The sequence below is a fragment of the Onychomys torridus genome, chromosome 6, assembly GCF_903995425.1.
Source record: "Onychomys torridus chromosome 6, mOncTor1.1, whole genome shotgun sequence".
Classification (NCBI taxonomy): Eukaryota; Metazoa; Chordata; class Mammalia; order Rodentia; family Cricetidae; genus Onychomys; species Onychomys torridus.
This window is the reverse complement of record NC_050448.1, coordinates 133,479,031-133,501,806: the sequence shown is the minus strand read 5'-3', so window position 1 is coordinate 133,501,806 and position 22,776 is coordinate 133,479,031. Positions and strand designations below refer to the sequence as shown.

At 43.3% G+C, this 22,776-nt stretch overlaps 1 protein-coding gene across 1 annotated transcript in view; it reads right to left on the bottom strand.

Annotated features, from left to right (window-relative positions):
- The window catches only part of Ptger3 (prostaglandin E receptor 3), a 59,689-nt gene extending 38,355 nt beyond the window's left edge, over positions 1-21,334 (bottom strand). The window contains exons 1-2 of the mRNA XM_036191396.1: positions 21,249-21,334; positions 20,179-21,043 (exon numbers count right to left, since the gene is read on the bottom strand). Of these exons, the coding sequence (XP_036047289.1) occupies positions 20,179-21,043; positions 21,249-21,334 (951 nt within the window). The remainder of the gene's footprint in view (positions 1-20,178; positions 21,044-21,248) is intronic.
- Positions 21,335-22,776: the final 1,442 nt, after the last annotated feature.

Here is a 22,776-nt window from a genome sequence, read left to right as displayed (position 1 = left end):
CCGCCTGGCTCTGCCTCCCGAGTGCTGGGATTAAAGGTGTGTGCCACCACCGCTCAGCTTCAGTCTTCACTTTCTCGAGACCATTTTTAAGAACTACAAAGGTAAAACATTACCAGCAACACCTGCCTGAGTGACCTCGGTTTCTGTATTGACAACAGACATAGATGAATGTGTGCTATTCAATGCTGTGTGGGTACTCAGTGTATTTGATTAAAAGTTTTAAAAACTGTTCTTTTAAGCTCAGTTTGTGTGTGTGTGAGACAAGCATGCTAATCAATCCTCTTTCCCCTTATTTTAAGCAATTGCAAAACTTTTACCTACTTCTTAAAGAATCTTATAAAGTATAATCATCTAAAATCCAAATGTATTCGGCCACTATCTGTCTTTCAGGAATTGTTTTGGCCATGTTACTTAAGATTGCTTGCAGTTATATTTTCATTTTCTTCTATAAAATGATATTGCATTTCTTTAATTCTTCATAGTCAGGAATATTCGCAAGATGACTTATTAAAATGAGATTTTAGTCATTTTGCAAAGTCCTTGATTATTTTTAAATTAATTTTATGAGACTAATAATTTTAAATTATTTTCATAAAGCTAACATAGGTTCCATGTGCCTTAAACTGGTTAGTGGTTGGTAATTTCCACTGGTGGTGCAGTGATTATAAAATTATGAATAAGCTCTCTAAGCAATAGCTGGCACCCAGGCAGTAACACCAGCTCTTCCCAGAAATCATGAGCTGGAACACACACAGATAATTGGAGTTGGAGGCAGCACCCATAATGCACCATTTCCAACTGACTGCAAACAAGGAAGCAGGGCCTCAGCCTGCCATCTCATCTTGAGTAAGAATGCAAGTTGGCATCTGCCTGTGGATCTCAGATTGCCATCTTGTCCTGAGTAAGAATGCAAGTTGGCATCTGCCTGTGGATTTCCTTATACTCAAGAGGCTAATCTGTGATGGTGATTTCTGTGTGAGTCTGCAAATATTTTTCTCAAGCTTTTCAGACTGTGAGAGAAAACTTTGAACATGAATCTACAACTTCTGTTAGAATTAATTGGTGCAGTTCTGCTCTTTGTACAGGGTAGAAGGAACACAGAAAGCATATCCAACTTGTACAGAGGGATTTTCTCTTTGTTTTTAACCAAATGTGTATATATATACTTTGATTATTGTTCCTTCTGAGCAGCTACGTAAAACACAGGATCTAATCAAGAAACTAATGAGACAGCATCCCAGTGTTTTGCCTCTCCCAAGTGCCAGCTGGGAAGAGAAATCACTACACTACAGGTAAGCAGGAGCAGAATGGAATGAAACAGTGGCTTTTATGTTCTCCCCTGGCCACAGTCAGGTGAGAGTCTTACAGCAATCTCAAGGGAAAACAAATCCTCTCTTACCCCATGGTCCTGCTCTTCTTATGTATGTGAACACAAGCTGGCAAGAGCAGTTTTCATATTCTACACTTGAATTTTCCTCTGTGGCAGCAAACTTGGACTTCACACACTTAGAAAATTTCAGAACTAACCTTTGTGGTTCAATAGTGCCTTGCCTTGAGTTGTTGGCCAATTGTACCATTGGAGATGACAGATGAGTACACCAAGACAAACTAATTTGTGTAGCAGAGATTAAAACTGACAAGCTGCTCTTGGGCGCCATGATGAGACATTTACACATCCTTACTTCATTCCTAATGTAATTCTTTAAGAGAAATTTCTTCATAAGCCAATTTTTATCTATGATGTTTTGCTCTGGATTCCGTTGGGCTGCAGCAGAGCAACCTGCTCCACTGGAAGTCCCTGTCCTTTGATGAACACATTGCACTATAATACACTGAAACCAGTTTGGGCCCTTTCAAGCACATAATTGCACGATATGAGGGATTGCTAGAGGATCAGGAAAGGATGGCTGCCTCTCCAAGCTGCTGCTGTGTTCTGTAGTTAGTTATCAGGTCACTGCTGGATTCCACTCTACTGTTTCTGAGGTTCCCCTTGCTTAACTGATATAAACACAAGGTGACACACAGCTGACAAATACTAAATACAAGGCTGGCAATGGCCCTTTCCTCTTGCCAGCTTTGGCACCACTCAGAGCTTCATGGGCATCCTCTGTTCTCTGGGTTTTGCCAACCACCAGCTGAACTAGAAGCCCTGTGTACAGCCATATGGTTGAACTTTCTCTGGTTAATTCTGGAATAAAGCTGGAAGACAAAGGAGAAAAATAAAATAAGGACAAAGGAAGAAGGTATAAAGTGAAAGACAATTCCTCACGAGGGAAACTTCACATCTTTGGGGTAAATAAAGGAAACATATGAAGTTCTGAGATGCATGAGGATTCATGAAGCTCAGGGAAAGGAGGTCTCATGAGCAAAAATGTAGGCTGTAGGTTGCCCAAGAGTTAAAGTCCTTTTATAAGTTGGACTCAGTTCTGATAGCAGTTCGAGACAGGCAATTAATTTGAATCTCACAATTCCCTTCTCTGAAGCAGGGCTGATATCTTCTCCTGGTAGTAAGCTTGCAAAGGTGACATCAGGGACGTGTACTGACCTTCAGTCTGCACAGGGCACCTGCTTCCAGCCCAGGATCGGTCCCTCAACAGCACAGGCTTCTATAGCAGAAACCTTGACATTCACAGACAGGACAGTGTAGTAATGTGGAGGCCAACAAAGGTTTCCTAGTGAGATCTGAGCTTGCTTTACCCAGCAGAGCTGTATTGCTTGACCATGTACATGGTTACTAGGTAATTGGAAAGGTCTACACCTGGCTGATCTAGGGGGAAGTCTTTGCTCCACCCCTTGAGCATTCCTATAAATAGCCCTATAGAAGAGACAGGAGTGGCCAGTGGATAAGGATCCAGGTCTTCTCAAGCTATCATATGTTTCTATCAGTCTTTCTCCCCTCTATATTTCTATCTAAATGTTTCTAACTCCTCCCTCCTCAAGAGTACCCTGGGGTAAAAGTGGAATTTCAAGGCAGAAATCCATGCAATGTTCTTCTGTGGCCACCACTTCAGATCCTGCCTCTAGGTTCTTGCTTTTTTATTTCTTTAAATATAATTTAAATAAAACCAAAAAATGTTTAACTCTACCACTGCCCATCCAAAGAACCTTAAGTTGAGCTTAAAGGAAAGAATTGAAATATGGGTTAATTTAATATTTGGAGTGTTGTCATCAACATAGAAATACATAATTTTAAAAGCCTAACTTTGTAAAAATGGACACATGTGTGTGTGTGTGTGTGTGTGTGTGTGTGTGTGTGTGTGTAGGTCAGAGGACAAATCTGGGCATTGGTCCTTTCCTCCTATTTTGTTTCAGACAGTCACTTTTGTTGATAAACATTATGTATCCCAGGACAGCTTCTTGTGAACTTCCAGAAATTCTCCATTCTCTGCCTCCCATCTCACTGTGGGAGTGCTGGGGTTGAGCACATAGGCTACTGTGCTTGGCTTTACATGGATTCTGGGAATTCGAACTCAAGTCTTCATGCTTACAAGGCCCATGAGCCATCTCTCCAGTCCTAAAAATGGCTTTCATTGACTACATAATGTATATGTATTCCAACACTGCCATTTAAAATCATGCTTTTGAAGAACAAATAACATGAAGAAATATTCAGGGTGTGGAAACGGAAGAAATACTGCAACTGTAATTAATTAAAAATAAATTTCTGCGTATATATGCAGAATATTAGAAGCGGCTAACTGAGCAAGAATAAAGGCAATTTCTATTATCTTTTCTGAATTTCCCTTTGTTTCCCAAATTCTCCACCACAAACATATCAGTTTTATATTTAGAATAGAAGCATTCAATTTAGAATATTGTTGGATTACTTAGCTCTGCAAAATAATCTAGTAACCTGGTTAAATATTCATGCTTGATCCAGCCTAAAACCATCATTTGGATTTGAATTTTATGCAGCCAATGTCTGTATAATTTGACAGTTAATAGGAAAACAGTTTTTAGTTTGTCAAAAAATCGGCTTAACCAATATATTCATTAGGGTTCACTAAAAGCAAAGGACTTTTTGTGGTAAATGTTGGCTTCTGTTACTGTCACAGCATGCTAATACATCTTTTCCTGTGCTGTTGTCAGTACATGGTATAGATTAAGGATCAGATTTCTTTTACTTTATTAATTGTTTAGGCTAGGCTGGCTGGCCAGCAAGTTCCAGAGATCCTCCTGTCTTTCCCTCTCCAGCATTGGAGCTACACACAGGTCCAGTCTGCTGTGCCCAGCTTTTATGTAAGTGTTGGAGATCTGAACTCAGGTCCTCTTGCTGGAACAGCAAGCATTGTACCAACTTGGGCTGTCTGCTCAGCCCTTGGTACTGCTTTTCAATTGACTTTTTAAGTTAGCATACAAAATAATGTTTCCTTATGGCATTTTCCAAAACTGTTTTTTCTAACCTGACTGGACAATATCATTATTTAACTTTGCAGTGTGTCAAAAAGACAGCTCTGGGTCTGTACTGTGGAACACCTTCATCTTATAGGACGAAGTAGACAGACACAGAGTCACCTCTAGGTTCATAGTCCCACCTGCACCCCACACCCCCTTCAGCATCTCCATGCCCATTCTCCAGGGGCATTTCACATGCTGTTCACAGCTTTAAATCCTCTCTCAGAAGACACAGCATCTGTGACCCTGTCTCCCCTGCAGGGGAATTTCCTGTCTTTGCCTCCAGAACAACTCCATCTGGAATTTCAGAACATTTCATCCAACTTTCTAAGTCTCTCAGTTACAGGTAATTTCACTCTATTTTGGGTTTTTAGCTACCATTTCAACATGTCTAAATTTCTGCTGGCTTTTCCTTGCCTTTGGACCTTTACAAGCATGGGTCCCTAATTCTGGAAAGTCCATCCTCCTGATTTGCCTCATTTTTGTAAGGATGTAAAACACCAGTTTATCTGGTAGGTCAAAAGCCAGCTTTGCTATAACCCAAGCACAGTCTGATATGAAGCCCTTTAACTCTATTTCCCTTTCCACTTTGAACATTTTCTGATGTTGTTTGCTTTTTTTTTTTAACTTGACTATTTTAATTTTAAAAACATTTGTTCATCAACAATGTTTACAGATTCCTAGCATGTGAGTCTTTGAGATTCAAGAACAATGATTCAGTATTTTCAAGAGTTCTCAGAGTTTTCAAAATTATGGCACTTTACATATTCGCCTGACAGTCTTCACTCTCTATAATTTGAATAGCTAAATTCCTGCTTAAGGAATGAAATACACTATTTAGAAGCCTTAGCCAAGTGGTAGTGGTTCACAATGTTAATCCCAGGGAGGCAGAAGCAGATGGATTTCTGTGAGTTCATGGCTAACCTGATCTACAAAGCAAGTTCCAGGACAGCCAGGGCTACACAGCAAAACCCTGTCTTGAAAAACAAACAAACAAAAATCGAAGAAGGAGGAGGGAGGAGGAGGTGTGTTTCATCACAGCAAAAGAAAAGTAACCAAGACAGCCACTCATAAGCACTAGCCTGCTGGCCTGTGGTTTGGGGATAGGAAGTTCAAGAGCACTGGGCTAAAATCTAGGGAAGATGGCAGAAAGGCAAATAAAGCCATTCCAGTCAGTGAGGAAACCAGCTGCCCTGTTCCTTTTCATTAAGAACCTGCTAATGACATGATACAGCTTTAATCCATAGGAGGGTGGTCCCCTCAGACCTCATCCCCTAAAATCGCACCTGAATGCTGTTACAATGGCAACACAGATTTTAGAGGGGCATTCATACCACAATATCCACCCTTACAATTCAATTGTCTTGCAAATCTTCCTGCCAGATTTAGGCTTATATTCATCAAAAATATCAGAACTTCTAGACTCCATGTTAATTCATTTTCTTTTTCCCAACACCAAACACCCTTGTGGAGTTCACCACATTGCTCATATTAACTCCAGTCCTGTTAACTGTAAGCAGGGGCTGAATTATCCTTCAAGGTCAAATCCACAGCTTAAGGGTCTGGAAGTGTCTCAGTGGCTGGATTTTCCTTGATGCTGAAAGGCTCTGTGGCCTTCTGACATGAGGGGACACTAACTTTCTAGTGCTTCCCTCACTCTGTTAATTGAATGGAGCTCTCATCCACACCATAGCTGCTGACAAATGTTTCTAGTGCCCTGTCTCCTTTTGAGGACATTGGAAATGAAGACAGTCCTTTGGGGATACAAGCCTTAAAGATGCCAATTCTTCAACTTGCTTTACTCACAGGTTGGAAGTATTTGGTAAATTGAGTCTCTGTGATAGACTTTGGGTAAGACCCACGTGCTGGTTGCTATTTCATTGCGCTTGTATATTATGAGAATGCATAAACAGCTCTTCATTGTCATCATTTAGGTGCACAAAACCAAGTGAGGAGGAACGGGGCTATGACACACAATGGATGAACATAGCTTGCTGTGTTCCTCGTGGATGCCTGTGCTTTTCCAGTCATCCACCTCTAAGCTGTCATGGCCTTACCATCACTCTTTCCTTCTGTTCACTACATGGATGGCAGGTGGAAGCCAAATGTCATTTGGCACTTAAATTATGGTCAGCACTTAGTGATTTTACATAAGGCTTGAGAAACTCAAGAAAGATTAAAACACTATATTTCATAGAAGATGGACATTTTCAATGATTCTTCATCTATGTTTGCTGTCTTGGTGAGTCTCTCTCTGGTCCATTGGTTTACTGGAATTAATATAATTTGTTCAGCAACAACATAGCCACAGAAGGAGGCACAAGAGGGAGAAACTTATTCTCCCAAACTGACTCCCTAAGGACCTCAGGCTCCTATGAAAGCAAAGATTCATCACTCGGGTACATTATCTCTGTCTCTCCTTAAAGGTGAACTATGCAACCCAATCTCACCACAGCACTTAGCCTCCTAGGACAGAGCTTAAGCATGCAATCACAAAATTATGCTCACTATTATCTCAAGGAAAATGCTTCTGGTGAATTTGTTTTAAGTTGTAATGTCGGTGTTTTCAGGAATTTGCAGGAGTAGAAGATAGAAGACATATCTGAGCCTATTCAAGCAGAATTTTGTTTCCCTAAAGAGACTTAATAAAGTTTTCTCTGTTAAAATAAAGTACAAAACCATCAGCCTAATGCAGTGCTGTGGGAATAGGAATAGAATTCAAGCAACAAATGTGAGCCATGTTATGCATTTCAGCCTTCTAGTAGACTCATTTTCAAATGATAAAAAGAAACTCATAGATTTGATCTTGAAAAATATGTAATTTTATTCAATGTACCTAAATGTTAATTTCAACATGTATTGATTTTAAAATGTACTGAGATGTTTTACATTCTGCTTTTTCATATCCTGGTCATGGGAATGTATTTAGGTCAGGAATGAACAATCACAACAAAATTCTCTTAAGTGGTGAGCTGTCATGGTTCCTGCCTTGAATTCCAGCACTTGGCAGGCAGAGGCAGGAAGACTCCTATGGGTTAGAGGATCTCTGATCTAATATGTAGCAAGTTCTAGGAAAGTCAGGGCTACAGAATAGACCCTGTCTAAAATGGGAGAGGAAAATGAAAGAAAGAACTCCTCACCTTTCAAAACTTAAAAAAAATAGTTTAATTCATTCTTTGACAGTTCATATATGTACATAATGCATTTTTATTGTATTCACACCATTGTCCTCTCTCACCTACAAACTCATTCCGAGCCTTCTTCCCAACAAGTCTCTGTCCTGCTTTCATGTCTTGTTATTTTATTTTGGTTTGTTTTGGTTTTGGGTTTTTTGAGACAGGGTTTCTCTGTAGCCCTGGCTGCCCCAGAACTTGCTCTATGGACCGAGCTGGCCTTGAACTCACAGAGATCTGCCTGCCTCTGCCTCTCAAGTGCTGGGATTAACAGTGTGTGCCACAACCACTTGGCTTCTTGATGTTTTTAATGGCCCACTGAGTTTTATTAGGGCTGCTTGCATGAGCATGGGTGTGTTTCCACCTTATCCTTGGAGATAACGTCCTTCACCAAACCTGAAATTTGCTAATTTCGGCTGAGCTGGTGTCCAGAGAGCCTCAGCCTTCATCCTGTCTCCCAACCCCACCCCTAGCCCTGGGGTCACAGCCTTCTACAGAGTTCTGAGGAGCTGACCACAGTTCCCCAAGCTTGCACCCTCTTTACAGCTCAGATTATTCAGTTGGGGAGGTTCACCGAGAAGCCTATGCTGGCAACCTTGTGCCCACGGAAGGCGGTGGATGAAGCAGATGGTGAGGGACCAGCGTACTGTGAACCTCTGTAGGGTCCTCCCAGCAGTGCTCTCCATTTGCCATTTTCGTTGTTCCTCTGTCACTGAGACTCCCATTATTTGGTTATCCCCAGAGAACCTTCCCAGACCCCCTCTTCATTTTTCATTCTGTGGATTCCAGGCATTGGAGCAGCTGTTTTCTATTGTTCTCACTGCTGCTTCTAATTAAGTCTTCTCTACTACAAAAGCAACGTTGTTTCTACCCTTCTTATCTATCCTAAAGGTATTTTTGTCTTTCTAAGAGTTTTTATTACATGTAACAAATTGAAAACACTATTAACCACTACAAAAAAGGTATAATATTGTTAAAGAGCTCATGAGCCTTGCTGTGACAAATTGGACAGTCATTCATTAGTATAAGTCCAATTATTGCTTTGGAATAAAAATTTTGGTTTGGTTCACTAAATACCATTTATTGGGTGTAGGCCTTAAGGCATGTTGTTTAGCCAGAAAATTAAAAAAAATAAAATAAAAGTATTACTACCAACCATGTTTCAGGATTAATACCAATATTGAAAACCATGTAGAACATGTAAAACTCTGAATGGGGTTTTGTGGATAATCTTTGATTCTAAACCTTGCCTCCTTTCAATGTGTTATAACCCCCTTCTTTATTTATTCCACAGTTGTTTATGGAGTGGCTGCTATGGCCACACAGATACATTATCAATTATGCATGATCTCCACTCTTAAGCAATTTATATTTTATAATGAGCCAGATAAACACAAGAATATTGACAAGAGGGAGACTATGTAGGTTGCTTGTTAATTGCACAGGCAATAAAGCCAGACAGATTTGGTATGGAGGATGGATTTGCATTTTTTTTTTAGCTTTGTAATGTGGAAAAGTGACTTATTATCAAAAAGCTGTATCTTCATCTGTATACATGGTGTGGTTGGCAAGACAAGTGAAACTGTGCCCAACATGCATAGTTATGGCCCTCTAAAGTGAGCGCTTTAGAATCAGTGGAAGGCACTCTCCTCATTGTCAAAGTCAATGTACCTGCATCTAAGGAGTAGAGGGGGAGGGCATGCCAATCATCTCCCAGGTTTAGGGAAGTGCCCTGCTTACAGAAGGGGGGAAAAACAGCTGATGGTTTGGAAAATTTTGGAAGAGGAAGAGTCCATATGTCTGTGTGTGAAGATGTGTGAGTTATTCTTGGAACTCCAAGTCTTATGAATGTAGTGAGTGTGCAAGAGAAGCATGGGACATGGTGCTAGGCTATGAGTGTAGCCAAGGCTCTGGGATTAAAAAAATAAAATTAAATTAAAAAAAAAGAATCCAAAGGCTTCATACTGTGGCTAAGAGGGTGCTAAAAACAACATCCCCAGATCCCCAGCTACAGTCACTGGTATCACCCTGGGGTTCTCTGACAGTTTCTCTTCTCCACAACAAAAGAAAGCAATGGAATGCCAGCTGTGCTGCATCATGCTGGAAGATCATACATATGAAAAAGCCATCCTAATTTTGACTATAGTCAAATACCTTCCCACTAACCAAAGGGTGCCCCCAGTAACCAGCTTTATACATATTTTAGTGAGAAGAATACTGGAGACTCTACCAGCTGAAAAGTACTGGCCTAGCAAGACTTTGTCACTCTGTGACTGCCCCAAGTCTAAAACACACGGAGACTGGATGAAGCGCATGCCACGCCCATATGTAGAAGTCTCTCTACATTGTAAGGCATCATGGGGAAATGAAACCTTTTAACAGACTACTGGTAGACAGATAAAACTTCTATCACCCTCTACAGGATTTTCAAAATATGTTCCCAAGAAACCTGTGTTGCTAAGAATACCAGTTGATTAATAAATTGCTGCATATCCCATGAAGGTTTTTTGTTTGTTAGTTTGTTTTTTTGGGTTTTTGTGTGTGTGTGTGTGTGTGTGTGTGTGTGTGTGTGTGTGTGTGTGTGTAGCTGAGGATCAAACCCAGGGCCATGTGCTTGCTAGGCAAGCACTCTACCACTGAGCTAAATCCCCAACCCCTCCCATGAAGTCTTTAATCATGGTGCTTTGCTGGGCTACACAGGATTTGTGATTTTATTTCACTTTATTCTTCTTGATGAAGTGATTTGAAAGGGTTTAAGCAAGCTAATTAAAAAATGGACTGATGAGACAGAGTGTGTAGAAGGGTCTACTACTAGAAGTTTGATCCAGAAAGTTCTGTAATCTGAAACTTCATGAAGTCATCTGAAAACCATGGGAATGGAAACTCTGAACCTGTCTTTGTGAAGGTTAAATCAGATACCATGTAGGGAAACTCTCTAAAGACTGACAGCGTCACTCAGTACACAGGAGTCCGTTTTCCCTGGCTGTGTCTCTTTGCTGTCCTCTGCTACTTAATTTCCCCAGCAACACACACAGCTCAAAGACAGCCATACTACATGCTAACTTTTCTGAGCATGGATTCAATGGTAGAAATGAACTCTGTCTTTTATTTTAATAAACAACTTTTAGGAGATTTCCCTTTTCTCCATTTCAAAAGCAGAGGCAGGGTGCCTGGTGCTTCTCCTGACCCCTTGACACAGGCATGGCTACCCCAAATCTTCAGGAACGCTTGTTCATGAGCAGTGTGCAGAAAACATTTTCTGCCAAGAAAGCCTACACGGCTGACAGCAGTCAAGCCTCCAGCTTCTCACTGACCCCTGAGTTCCACACTGTCCCAAGATTCTGCTGTTTGCTAGCTAAAGCCAAGTCCAGGGAGGAGACTAGAGCTCTGAAGTCAGAAGATTTTTCTTTCCTGACATTGATCAATAGCATAATTTAATTAGAAGTGGATGCCAGAGGAAAGGGCTTCAGAATTTGCCTCATGTCTTTTGTAGAACAAAAGCTAATGTTAAGAAATTTACTTTTGGATCCAGGTTAATCTTGGAGGTGGCCATTATCCCTAAATACTTTTAAAACTCTGCCATCCAGAATGTAGGCCTCAGCACAATGGCTAACTTAATAAGACAATACAGACTACAGGTTTCCCTTTGTGGAAAAATCAAGAACTTCTCTCTTTTAATGACCTCCTTCCTCCCTTTGGCACTTAAGGATCAGTTTTGAGCATCTAGCAAGACTTTGCTGCAGACCTCTTGATATACTCTCCACTCACTTCCAGAAGATTCTCAAGCTGAACTCCTTCATCACAGCTTTGTAAAACTCACATAAGTCTTTAAAGATGACGCAGGATAGTGAGACTTTTTGTCATCTCTAGCTGTTCCTTGTGAAAGAGCAAAACAGAAGAGAGAGATCTATGGTGTTTAAATGGTGCCTAAAGATGACATAGTTACTGAAATATTGTATTGCTGTGAAAAAAATAAAGCCCCACTTGCAGACTGTAAATATAAACCTAGCGGCTTGAAGCTGTAAGCAAAGCTGAGGTTGGCTCCTGAGAAGCAGGGCCTGAACTGGGGGTTTGGACACTTGGCAAGACACCAAAGTCAGAGACACAAGAGGAAGGCTGTCTCCAGCCACTTCAGCAACTGACAACCCTTGCTGTTACTGGAACCAAGCATGTGCCCTGGCCCCTAAGTTTGTCATTTTTGCCTAAAGTGGATTTCAATAAGCTTTTGTTGTGTGACAATCCTGATGTGAAATATATGGAATATGAACTGGTGAACTGCTTCCCATTTGGAAGAAAGTGAATGATCCTGAGAGCTAGTTTAATCACAAATGCAATGAACAGCTTCCACTGAGGTCTGGCTTGTAGATGAGCTCAGTCTGGACCTTATGTGGAGAAACAAATGTCTTAGGACAGGGTACGTTTTGGAGGTAAACTTTGCTCTCCTGTGTGTCTCTGGGGGATTGTTCTGAGTCAGGTCTCAGAAGGGAAACATCATTCCCCCCTCAAATACCCAAAGACTTAGCACCCATACGCTAGAACTGAGAGCTGCCACTCCCTTTTAGGGAGTGGGGAAAGCCATTTGTGGATAGCTTACCCAGGAAGCCATGGGAATTCTTATTCCTAACTCTACAGCCACCTGCCAAGGCACCTGCCCCTTTAGTCCAACTTGACCATATTTCATAACTTGGTTTCCCCACTGCCATCCTCCCTATCATCAACACTGTGCTAACTGACTTGCCTCTCATCTTTTACAGAAACTCTTAAGGGGAAAGGGATTCCTCTAATTGGTGTGTCTACATTTCTCTATCATCAGACTCAAGGGCTCTAATGTTAGCCTCTAATCCACCAGGGTCTTCTCAGTCCTCAAATTTTATCACTGCCTACAAGGCTGGGTATGCAAGGTATGGGAATAAGTATACTGTCTACCAAAAGCTTCATGAAGGAAGATGATGTGCCTATTTAGCTTTACCATCATGGCTATGAAGAAGCTGGGCAGGTTGCACTTAAACACCATAGTGTCTTTGTGTGGAATACAACATAATAATGCCCCCTAGAGCTGTGTAACTGCCTCACCATTGCCTATCTGAGGCGGCCTCCTGGCTGTGTATCACCAGAACCATCAGTGTAGAGGTGGTAGTAAGTATTCATAAATACTTACAGAGAGGCTAGATAAAAGAATGTGCAGTCTTGTCCATTACATGTAGGCTTCAGTGCTTCTCCATTAGAAATTTGCCAGATGCCTTTTCCTTTGTGCCCAACACTGTGTCCAAAGCAGGGATACATTTGTCTGTTTAGTGCCATAGGAAGTCAGAACTGAAAAGAAGGTTAGAATGGGCAGCACTTTTGTCTTACTGATGAGAAGAAGGAAGAGCAGCAAGATAAAGTGACTTTCCGGCATATGACAAAGGAATTAGACGAGAGGGGCCCCTGCATTGTACACTGGCCTGGGGGGCTGCAGGGGAGATGAGAACTCTGTGAGCTGCCAGGAGCCTAGCTCAGATAAAGTAGAAGGCAGCAAGAGTTGCCAGGGAATTCCATACACTAAGATAGTCTTTATTTTGATAATTCCCATCAAGGCATCTTGCCTTTCAAATCTCTTATTCTCAACTTGAACAATGTGCCTCTCCCCGTCCCCCAACCTGAAAAAAAAAAACCAACCAAACAAACAAACAAAAAAAACCTTTCTACTTATTTCGAGAGTTTTCTTGTCTTTGTTTTTTCTCCTTAGCTCAGGCTGGTTTGGAACTCACAGTAACATTCTTGCCTTTACCTCCCAAGTGTTTGGATCTCCAGTGTAAGCCAAGATATCTGGCATCAAGTTTTGATGCCTCACACCAGTAACACCAACATATCCTTAACTGTGAAATTTATTTAGCGTTCAGAGAGACACATAAAACATGACAATAATATGAAATCTGCTTTTAAGAAACATTACAAAATAACAGAGGGTGTATTTTTAAAACTACTTGTTTTTTTCCATTAATAATTACTGAACACAATGGGCTTCCAACTCAAACATAACCTGTGTTTCATGACATGGCTTTTGCCTCAATTAATAACCACTTTTCTTGCAGAATTAGGTGGTGAACGGTCAAGTTTCCCTTTCTGTGTCTGCTCCTATCTCATTTTAGTCCTTCAGTTAACTGCCACGAAGTCTGCATTGCTGAAGCAATGTGTGAACTTTGAATAAGTGCAAGGTCCCATCCCTAAGAATCTCTCCTCCAGGTCGTCATCCAGGGACTATCTGGGCACACTACAGAACATGCTATTTCCACTCTGCAAATATTCCCTGGTCAGCACAAGAAACTGTAAAACTTGAGCTCCCCACACTTGTTTAGATTTCAAACTCAGTTCTGGGTTTGAGTCAGTAGGGGAGGCTCATTGTGGCCCTGCTGTCTGTGACTACCTGCAGAGATAATTCTACAGAATTCACCTTGTGAAGTCTGCAGAAGTACCTGGCCTAGACAACAGCTGCATAAAGTGAAGTAGGCTCTGTGTGTAAAGATTCCCGGACTAGAAAAAGAGCCCTACAAGGTGTGGGAGCAGAGGACACGGAAGCTCACCTCCAACCCAGAGAGGGACTGCTGAAGCAGGGGTGCTGGCTGCAGATGATGAGTCCTCTGCTGTCACAGGCGTGGGGCAGGCTCCAGAGCACAAGGCTGTGGCTACCCCTGTCCCACAAGAGAGGGAAGTGGAATCTAGCAAGCTTTAAAGAAAGGCCGCCCCTGACAGCTGTCCAGGGATAAGAGAATGAAAGTGGCTAGCAGCCCTGGGTGTGGTGAGAGGAAAGGGGTGATGAATTATAAATGCAGCGTGTGTACACATAATTTGGTACTTTTCTTACTTTTGTCTCTTTTTGGAAATGGTAGGTTTTTCATCATGTTTTCTGTTTTGTTTTGAGCTGTAAAACATGACTTCCATCTTATCAGTCTTATAATAATAATAATGATGATGATGATGTCCTAGAAGGCAGAAGATTAAAGTGAATACTGTCATTCACGAGGCATTGTGGTGATAGTCCTTTATGGAGGAAAGCCACCAGCTTACCAGCTCAGAAGTAAAGCATTAAGCACTGTATGCCTGTTACTTTCACATGCACCTGCCTAGCTTTTCATTACAATCCTGTGAAATGGGCTGGCATTTTTTATTACTGTTTCATGATAAAAAAAAAAAGAAAGAAAGAAAGGAAAGAAAGGAAGAAAGGAAGGAAGGAAGGAAGGAAGGAAGGAAGGAAGGAAGGAAGGAAGGAAGATAGTCTCACGGGTAGGTGTCAATCACTTGCCTGAAGTGGGCAGAGGATGGAGCATGAAACCAAGATAAGGGAGAGGTCTTTTGACAGTGCCTCTCACTGGCTGGCTTAGCAGCCCAACAAGGGCTGTGGAGTTGAGGGGTAAGTGACAAGTGGAAGAACAGAGAGGACAGGGTTCTGTGTAAAGACAACAACAGGCCTGGGTCACAGTAAATTCTCAAGCTGTCCTACTACCCCTAGGTTCTCCTCACTAAAGAAGCTGCCACATGCTGTCCATCTGCCACATCTTGAAAGAATGAATGACTGTATTTGTCTGCCTTATTGTGGTACACTTAGGCAGAGAATTAAGGAAAACCACTTCCATCTTTATCTATGGAAGTTGTCATCTCTGGGAGAAAGTGGGAGTTTAAGAGTTGTGGCTGGTGGGAGGTAAGTCTAATCTGCCCTCTTACCTCCATGATGACGGAGGAGGAAGCTTCCAACATACTGCAGCTATGGGCCTCAGGGCCAAGATGGAGACATAAGTAGAACCCTGTAGGGTTATAAGACATTGCATCTGCTGAGAGTCTGGGTGGTTTCCTAGTGCCCTGGAGGACAGTGTAAGGGCTGAGAAGGGAAGCTCTGCCCTAGATGATTCCACAACACCCTGCAGTACTGAAGGGCAGCTACGAGCTGTTATAAATGTTTGTGATGCATGTTCCCAAGTATTAGTCCTGTGTGGCTGACTTTTGCTGTTTTTCAATGAGAAAGGCTGGTGGCTCCAGTTTTGCTATTATGTAGACCAGCTGACTCCCCTCAAATGCTCAAGAAGTGCTGAATTATTGCATTCTCACAAACCCCAAATTTAAATGTCTACATCTTTTAGTTATGATTTATCTCATCAATCTTTAGGTTATATTGGCTTTTAGCTGTATCAGTCAGTAACTCCACCTATGTACTCAGCCCCATCAACACACAGCAGGCTTGGATGCACTGAACAATGATTTCAGGTGATATCCGGTGATACTCTCCCAGTAGAAGGATCACCTCTGTGCACTGCAGATCAGAAGGCACAAGCCTTCCCATGCTGTGATTAAGGCTAGAATTCCCAGCCTTCAGGCAAAATAACTATCAAGCAAACCACAACCAAAACCGAAAGTAAAGTCAGACATGTATGTCCTGGGTCACAACTCTGGTTCTAATTCCATGGAAGATCGAGATTGAATTTTCGTGTTGTGGGAGCTGGTGACAGTCTTAGAGGACTCAGTTAAATGAGAGAGTGCTCATAAAGCGCAGCAACAACACACAGGATTCCACCCAGATAGCAGACTCTTCCTTCCTTTTCGATAACCAGCCTTCTGTAACAACAAACTGACCTCAAAATAAAGTAGCAGCCAGCCTCTCCATTTTCCAGCCCGCATACACCAGCATCCTCCTAATGACTGTTTTCTCAGTCTCCATACAGAGGGTTCTGCTGCCTGCCACCCAAAGAGGAGTCTTCATTCTGCCATTTGGGGACAAATTAGTAAGTTTGGATCTATGGAGATTTCACATGCATCTCTGTGATTGACTGTGCACACTGTCCTCACTGGCTGTGCTTCTAGACACATTAAAGTCAGCCACGAGGTTAAGCCATACCATAGGACCTCTTTCAGGAGGGAATTCCTTTGAGAGTCAAAGGCATGAATTCCAGCCTATGTTGCATTGTGTGTGTGTGTGTGTGTGTGTGTGTGTGTGTGTGTGTGTGTTAAAATTGGTGCACACATAAGTGTGGAAGTTCTACTGCTCTGAAAAACAAAAAAAACAACTTCTTATGTGTATGGGTGTTCTGCTTGCAAACACACACACACACACACACACACACACACACACACACACACACACATCTGTGTAGCATGTGCATGCCTGGTGTCCATGGATGTCAGAAGAAGGGGGTGTTGGATCCCCTGGAACTTGAGTCACAGACAGTTGAGCTGTCATGTGGGTTCTAGGAACTAAACCCAGGTCCTCTGCAGGAGCACCTAGTGCTCTTAACTGCTGAACCATCTCTCCAGCTCCTATTTGACTAGTTCTGTATAAGTCTATTTAGAGTTGAAATTAAAGTGCATAGTCCTCAGTTCTACCACTAGTGCTCAGAATAAGAAAGAGGAAGGAGGGAAAGGAAGAATCAATATATTATATTGAAGTAAACTCTAAAATGTAATGAATTCTGAATAGTCATGCTTTATAAAACAAGTTATAGCCAAATCTTCCTAAGGTGCATATCTAAATTTTAATTTCTCCTTGAGCACCATCCAAACATGGCAGGAGCTACAGTCAGAGATAATTAGGGGTTGGGCAAATTACTTTTACATGCTGTAGAATCACATTGCCCCCTAAAATAATCTACCAAGTCTATCTATCTCATGTGTCTTATTAAAGCAAATGCCACTTAAAATACATCTCCACTGAAGTATCCCTATGAGGATGTGTGGACACCGAGCAGGGATGTAGCTATCTCAGGAATGAGGGCAAATGCTTCCAGGCTGTTGTGTCTAGTCCCAAGGCTGAAGATGAGCAGAGAGCGGCTTGCCCATCAGACCTCATCCTTCATAGTATCCATAGATTCAGATTCATTGTTCTTTAGTGGCTGCAGTATCAGTCATATCTCTTTGGGGGTACCAGGCTACACAAATACAAAGTGTCTTCCTGGCCTTGTCTGAATAGCATCCTAAGAGTTCCTGTGTCTAGGAATCTGATGATTATGTCAAATCACTGGACTATTTGGTGGGCCTGGAGAGATTTTTTTAAAAATCACAATAAATCAGTAGGTTGCCAAGTCAACTGACTGATGTCAATGAAATGGCAATTTGATATCTAATAACACAGACTAAACACAGACCAGTTAGTTACCCAGCAGGCCACTTCTTACTGATCTCATCATCTTGACAGCTTCACATCTTGTAATCTGCAAAGCCTCTAGGAGAGAGAAGCTCTGTAAACCCCCCTCTCCAGTATATGTGTGATGGTAAGGGACAGAAGCTGTAATTTATTCTATGGGGAGAAACAGGGTGGTCATTCTTTTTTTACAGATGTTGGTTCTACTACGTTTTGTAACAGTAACAATTATTATAAGAGAAACTTTGAAACAAGATAAATTTACAGCCAAGCAGAATATGGGTAACTAGGTCAGTATCCTATGCCCAACTTCTCCAAAGACAGTAAGAAATCCCCACTGTACTCATAGTTAGAAAATATGCAGACAATTTCTCATGTTGACATTTACAGGTAATAACATAGTTCATGGGGTTCTTGTAACCTAACCTGCCAAAAAAAATTCTGTTTGTACGATAGCTCTTTCTGACAATGTGCTGATATGTATTTTGATGGTACACCAAAGAAATTGAAACCATTTTTTTAATGTGCCTATTCTGGGGCTGGGAAGATGATTCTGTGGGTAAAGTACTTGTCACAGTATGGGGACCAGAGTTTGGATCACCAGCAGCCAGACAATGTGTTGGGCAGGTGTAGTGGCCATAGTAACCCAAGTTCATGGGAAGCAGAGAAGGGGATCCCTGGAGCAAGCCAGCAAACTTAACTAATCGAATAAGAGAGCTCTGAGTTCCAGTAGGAGACCTTGCCTCATACATAAGGTGAAACAAGACCAAAGAAGACATCAGTCTCTAGTCTCCACATGCAAACAGTGCATGTGCACACTACCACATGTGTGCTCTCACTCACATACACATGAATATATAGCGCTCATACACATGCAGAAATAAACAAAATTACCTATTTTGAAACTGAATTTCTACTCTGGTATGATACACATGCAGAAATAAACAAAATTACCTATTTTGAAACTGAATTTCTACTCTGGTATGATCTCATATTGAATTCACTTTAATCGTGTTGAGAAATGAACTTATAAAGTATTAGTTAAATACAACAAATTAGGATCATCCAATGGCCAGTCACCCCATTCTTGTGTTTTAAGGGCATCTCTCTATGCTCTGGACCATAGGACAGCGGGATTCCTGATTCCTGACAATTTTGATAGGTTGGGAAACTGTTTGCCTTTAAAGCCATGCTAGTTCAGTGAAGTGTTTATTCTGGGAGCTTCATTTCCTTCTTCTTGGCCACCTATACCTCATTCCTCAACCAAGGCAGTAAATGTCTAAAATTGGTGCTGGTTCTGGTAAACATGGTGATGACATCAGCCTGTGTTCCAGCTCCTAGAGAACACTGACCACTCCGTCACTTGTGGCCAGTTAGGTCCCAGCAGCACTGTCTTGTCTGCACAGCCCCAAGACAGTCACCATGGAGTTCTCAAAGGCTTGCTTTGTCATGATCAGGGATGAGGAGAGGGTGGAGGAAAAGAAGAAACACACAACTGTTTCAAGGGAGAGCTAACCTCGGGTCACACATCAATATGATGTTCCTGACTTCACTGAACTGTACATATGAAATGGTTGACATGCTAAATTTTGTTAAAAGCTGTGCGTATGTGTGTATAATGGGCGGCAACAGCCCACACCGTGGGGCTGCTGCTCTGAACATCCTAAGTAAGCAAATTAGCAAACCGCATTTAACCACAGAAGTTTCTGTCTACAAGTGCCACAGAAGAAAACCTCAAAAACACCATGTGAGAGTGGGGGATAGGGATCATGCGGAAACTCTGCTTCCTCTGGGTAGTTCTTTGATGGATGGTGTGGGGAGCCAGTGACTGAAGCAGCCTTACCTCCTGTCTCCGGAATCGCATGGACTTGCCCTTATGGAGGGCAACAAGACCCCAGTGATCGCTCGCCAAAGGGTGGTGCTGTTACTGTGGAGGGTGTCACTGGGCTGAGACTTTCACTGCAGTGTACACATTATCTACTAGCTTTCCAGGGGCTGAGGCAACAGCGCCTTCCTGCTATTCCTCAGACAGTAGCTAGCTGAGAACCTTTAGCGTCTGAGCAGGGCAACAAAGTGTCAAAGTTAGCTACAGAGTGAACCCGCGGCGGAGTGGTTGAAGCCTTAAGAGCTGGGATCTGTCAGGCTCTTGGGTACCGGAACTTTCGCAGTAGGAAATCAAGTGCGGGATTAGAACTAAAACACGGGTCATCTGGCTAGAGTTGTCATCACATCTCTGCTCCTAACGCAGGGGGCAAACGCCAGTCTGCACTGGCTCTGAACTGCCCCTGCAGACCTCTGCCCCCAGGCTGTCCACACTTTCACCTGCATCTGGCAGGCCTGGGCGGGCTGGTACTTGCAAGATCCACAAGCAGCTGAGAAGCTAGGCTGGAGGCTGCAACCCGAAGCTGCAGGACCAGCGGCCTGCTGAGCACTCGGGTGCCAGACACTTCCAGAAAGTTTCCATTTATCGCTCGCTACAAATGCCCCACCCTCACAATTACTTACCAATAGCGGAGACCAGCAGACAGACAGCACACACATGATCCCCATGAGCTGGATGGCCGTCTCGGTGGTGATACGACCCCACTGGGCACTAGACTGAGAGGCGGCAGCCTTGGCCCGGCAGCGGGACACTAGGGCTTTGATGGTAGCCAGGTTGCAGGCAAAGGTGACCACCAGAGCCAGCAGCCCCAGGCAGGCGAAGGCGGAGGCAAAGGCCACGCTGCCCGGCTCACGCTCAGGGTCGGTCTCATTGCCCGCGGGCCCGGTGCTGATGAAGCACCACGTGCCAGGCCACTGCACGCTGTAGCGGCCCACCCCCAGCACCGGCAGCAATGCAAAAGCAAGCACTGCCAGCCACACACCTAGCAGCACAGCGCGCGTGGCGCGAGTCTTCATGTGGCTAGCGTACCAGTGCGGCGCGCGAATGGCCAGCGCGCGCTCCACGGCCATGGCACTGGCCACCAGGAGCGAGGACAGCCCGAACACAGTCATGGCCAGTCCGAAGAAGGTGCATAGGCTCCCCGATGGGTCGAGCTGCTCCCAGCGCCGCTGCGACAGGTACACGAGGATGACCACCGGGCTGGTCAAGAGCTGCCCCACCATGTCAGTAAGGGCCAGCCATCCAATGCACAGTAAGAAAGACTTCTTGCGCTTGCTCTCACGGCGCCGGTAGCTGCGCGATACAAGCAGCATAGCCAGCGCGTTGCCCACGAAGCCGGTAACCATCATGGTGATGGGGAAGGCCACAGACACCGAGCCGCAGTCCTCCGCTGCGCTCGACAGGTTGCTGCGCGCTTCAGCAGAGCGCCCGGTCGCCCACATGACGGCCAGAGTGGCAGTGCCGCGGAAAGGCGCGTGGGGCGGAGGCCTTCCGACTCAGGTGTTGGGCAGCTTCGTGCGCGGGAGGATGGCGAGGGTCTGGGCTCTGCTCTCCATCGCCCGCCGCTGCCCGCTCCAGGCTTCGGGGTCCCCGCAGGCGCCGCCCGACGCCGCGCGAGGCTCCACCCGCGGCTGGGAGCCCGAGGGGCGGTGCGGCGCGTGGGCAGGCTGAGGGCGGGGTCGGCCGGGATCACCTGGCGCAGCGCTTTCTAGGCCCTGCACTCACTAGCTCCGGGGCACTTCCCGCATCGGACTTTGTAAAGTGCTCGACGGATTCCATGTGTGACAACTAGGAAAAGTAAAGGCGAAATTGGACATATTATCTGCGTGAATCACAATGCTGATTTCTGATCATGTCTGGCTGTCATTGAATTTATTTGTTTTATTTAGAAAAAGATATAATACAATGAGACCCACAGCTGGGAAAGAATAAGGATGAGCTTGTGTTTTAAATCTTCCTTAAATAATTACTTTGAACTAATTCCAAATTCAAATTGGGAAAGTGTATTTCTAGGATAATGTCAGTTTAAAAGTTTAACAACAGTTGACATTCATTCTTGGATGTGAAAGCAAGCAAGCACATGGACGAGAGTACATACTAAATTCACATTTTAGCAATGAGAGAAATTCTAGTATAAAACTTTTAAGAGCATTTCAGAATTTACTCATCAAAGAAAATAATGGCACCCTATAGTCGTATCAAAATTTTCTGTTTATGGATAATTGATATAATTATAAATTAAATTCTATTAATTTATAATATTTATTATATATTAATAATATTTATATCAACATCTCCCTCTCTATACCCCACCCCAGTATGTGTGTGTGTGTGTTTGCAGGGAGGTCAGACTTCAGCATCAGGTGTCTTCCACTGACTCTCTGCTCTGCTTGGTGACTCTCCTCCCACACCCCACCACTGGATGATAACACAACAGCTAGGCTTTTACTCAGATGTTGGGAATCCCAGCTCAGGTCTTCATGTTTGCCCTCAATTCACTGAGTCATTTTCCCAGGCCCTAAAGCTTACAATGAGAATATGTGTTGGCAAAGGTAATTAGTCTCTTCCTCACCTTAACTGAGTTTCAGTAACCCTTTCCTTGTTACAGCATTTTTCCATCCCTAGATATCTACTTTTTAGCTGTTCACCTTGCAAGTAAGAAACTTTGAGGCTGGAATGGTTAGTTTCCTGCTGGCAGTTTTTGCTAGCTCCAAGAGTTGGTCTGAAACAACACTCCCCTCTAGTGACTAAAAGGCTAACATGCACTATCCTGTATTAAAGAGAATTTCTCTTAAAAATTTTAACTTTGTGTGGGTATGTGTGTGAATGTGTTTGCGCGCGCATATGTGTGTGTGTGTGTGTGTGTGTGTGTGTGTGTGTGTGTGTGTGTGTGCGTGTGTGCGTGTGTGTGTGCGTGTGTGCGTGTGTGTGTGTGTGTGTGTGTGTGTGTGTGTGTGTGTGTGTATGCCCATGATTGTGGAAGCTTAGGGACAATCTGGGATATCATCCACTTCCTTTGAAACTGGGTCTGTCATTGCCTGGAGCTCATCTTGTCTCCCATCCCCCAGTGCTGGGATTATAAACCCACACCACTAGACAGAGCATTTCCACATGGGCTTTGGGGATTGAGTTCAGCCCTGTACTTGAACCATCCCCCTTTCCTCATTAAAGACAGTTTCCCAATGGTCACTCTCTGCTTTGCTTAGGGAATCTGATTTCTT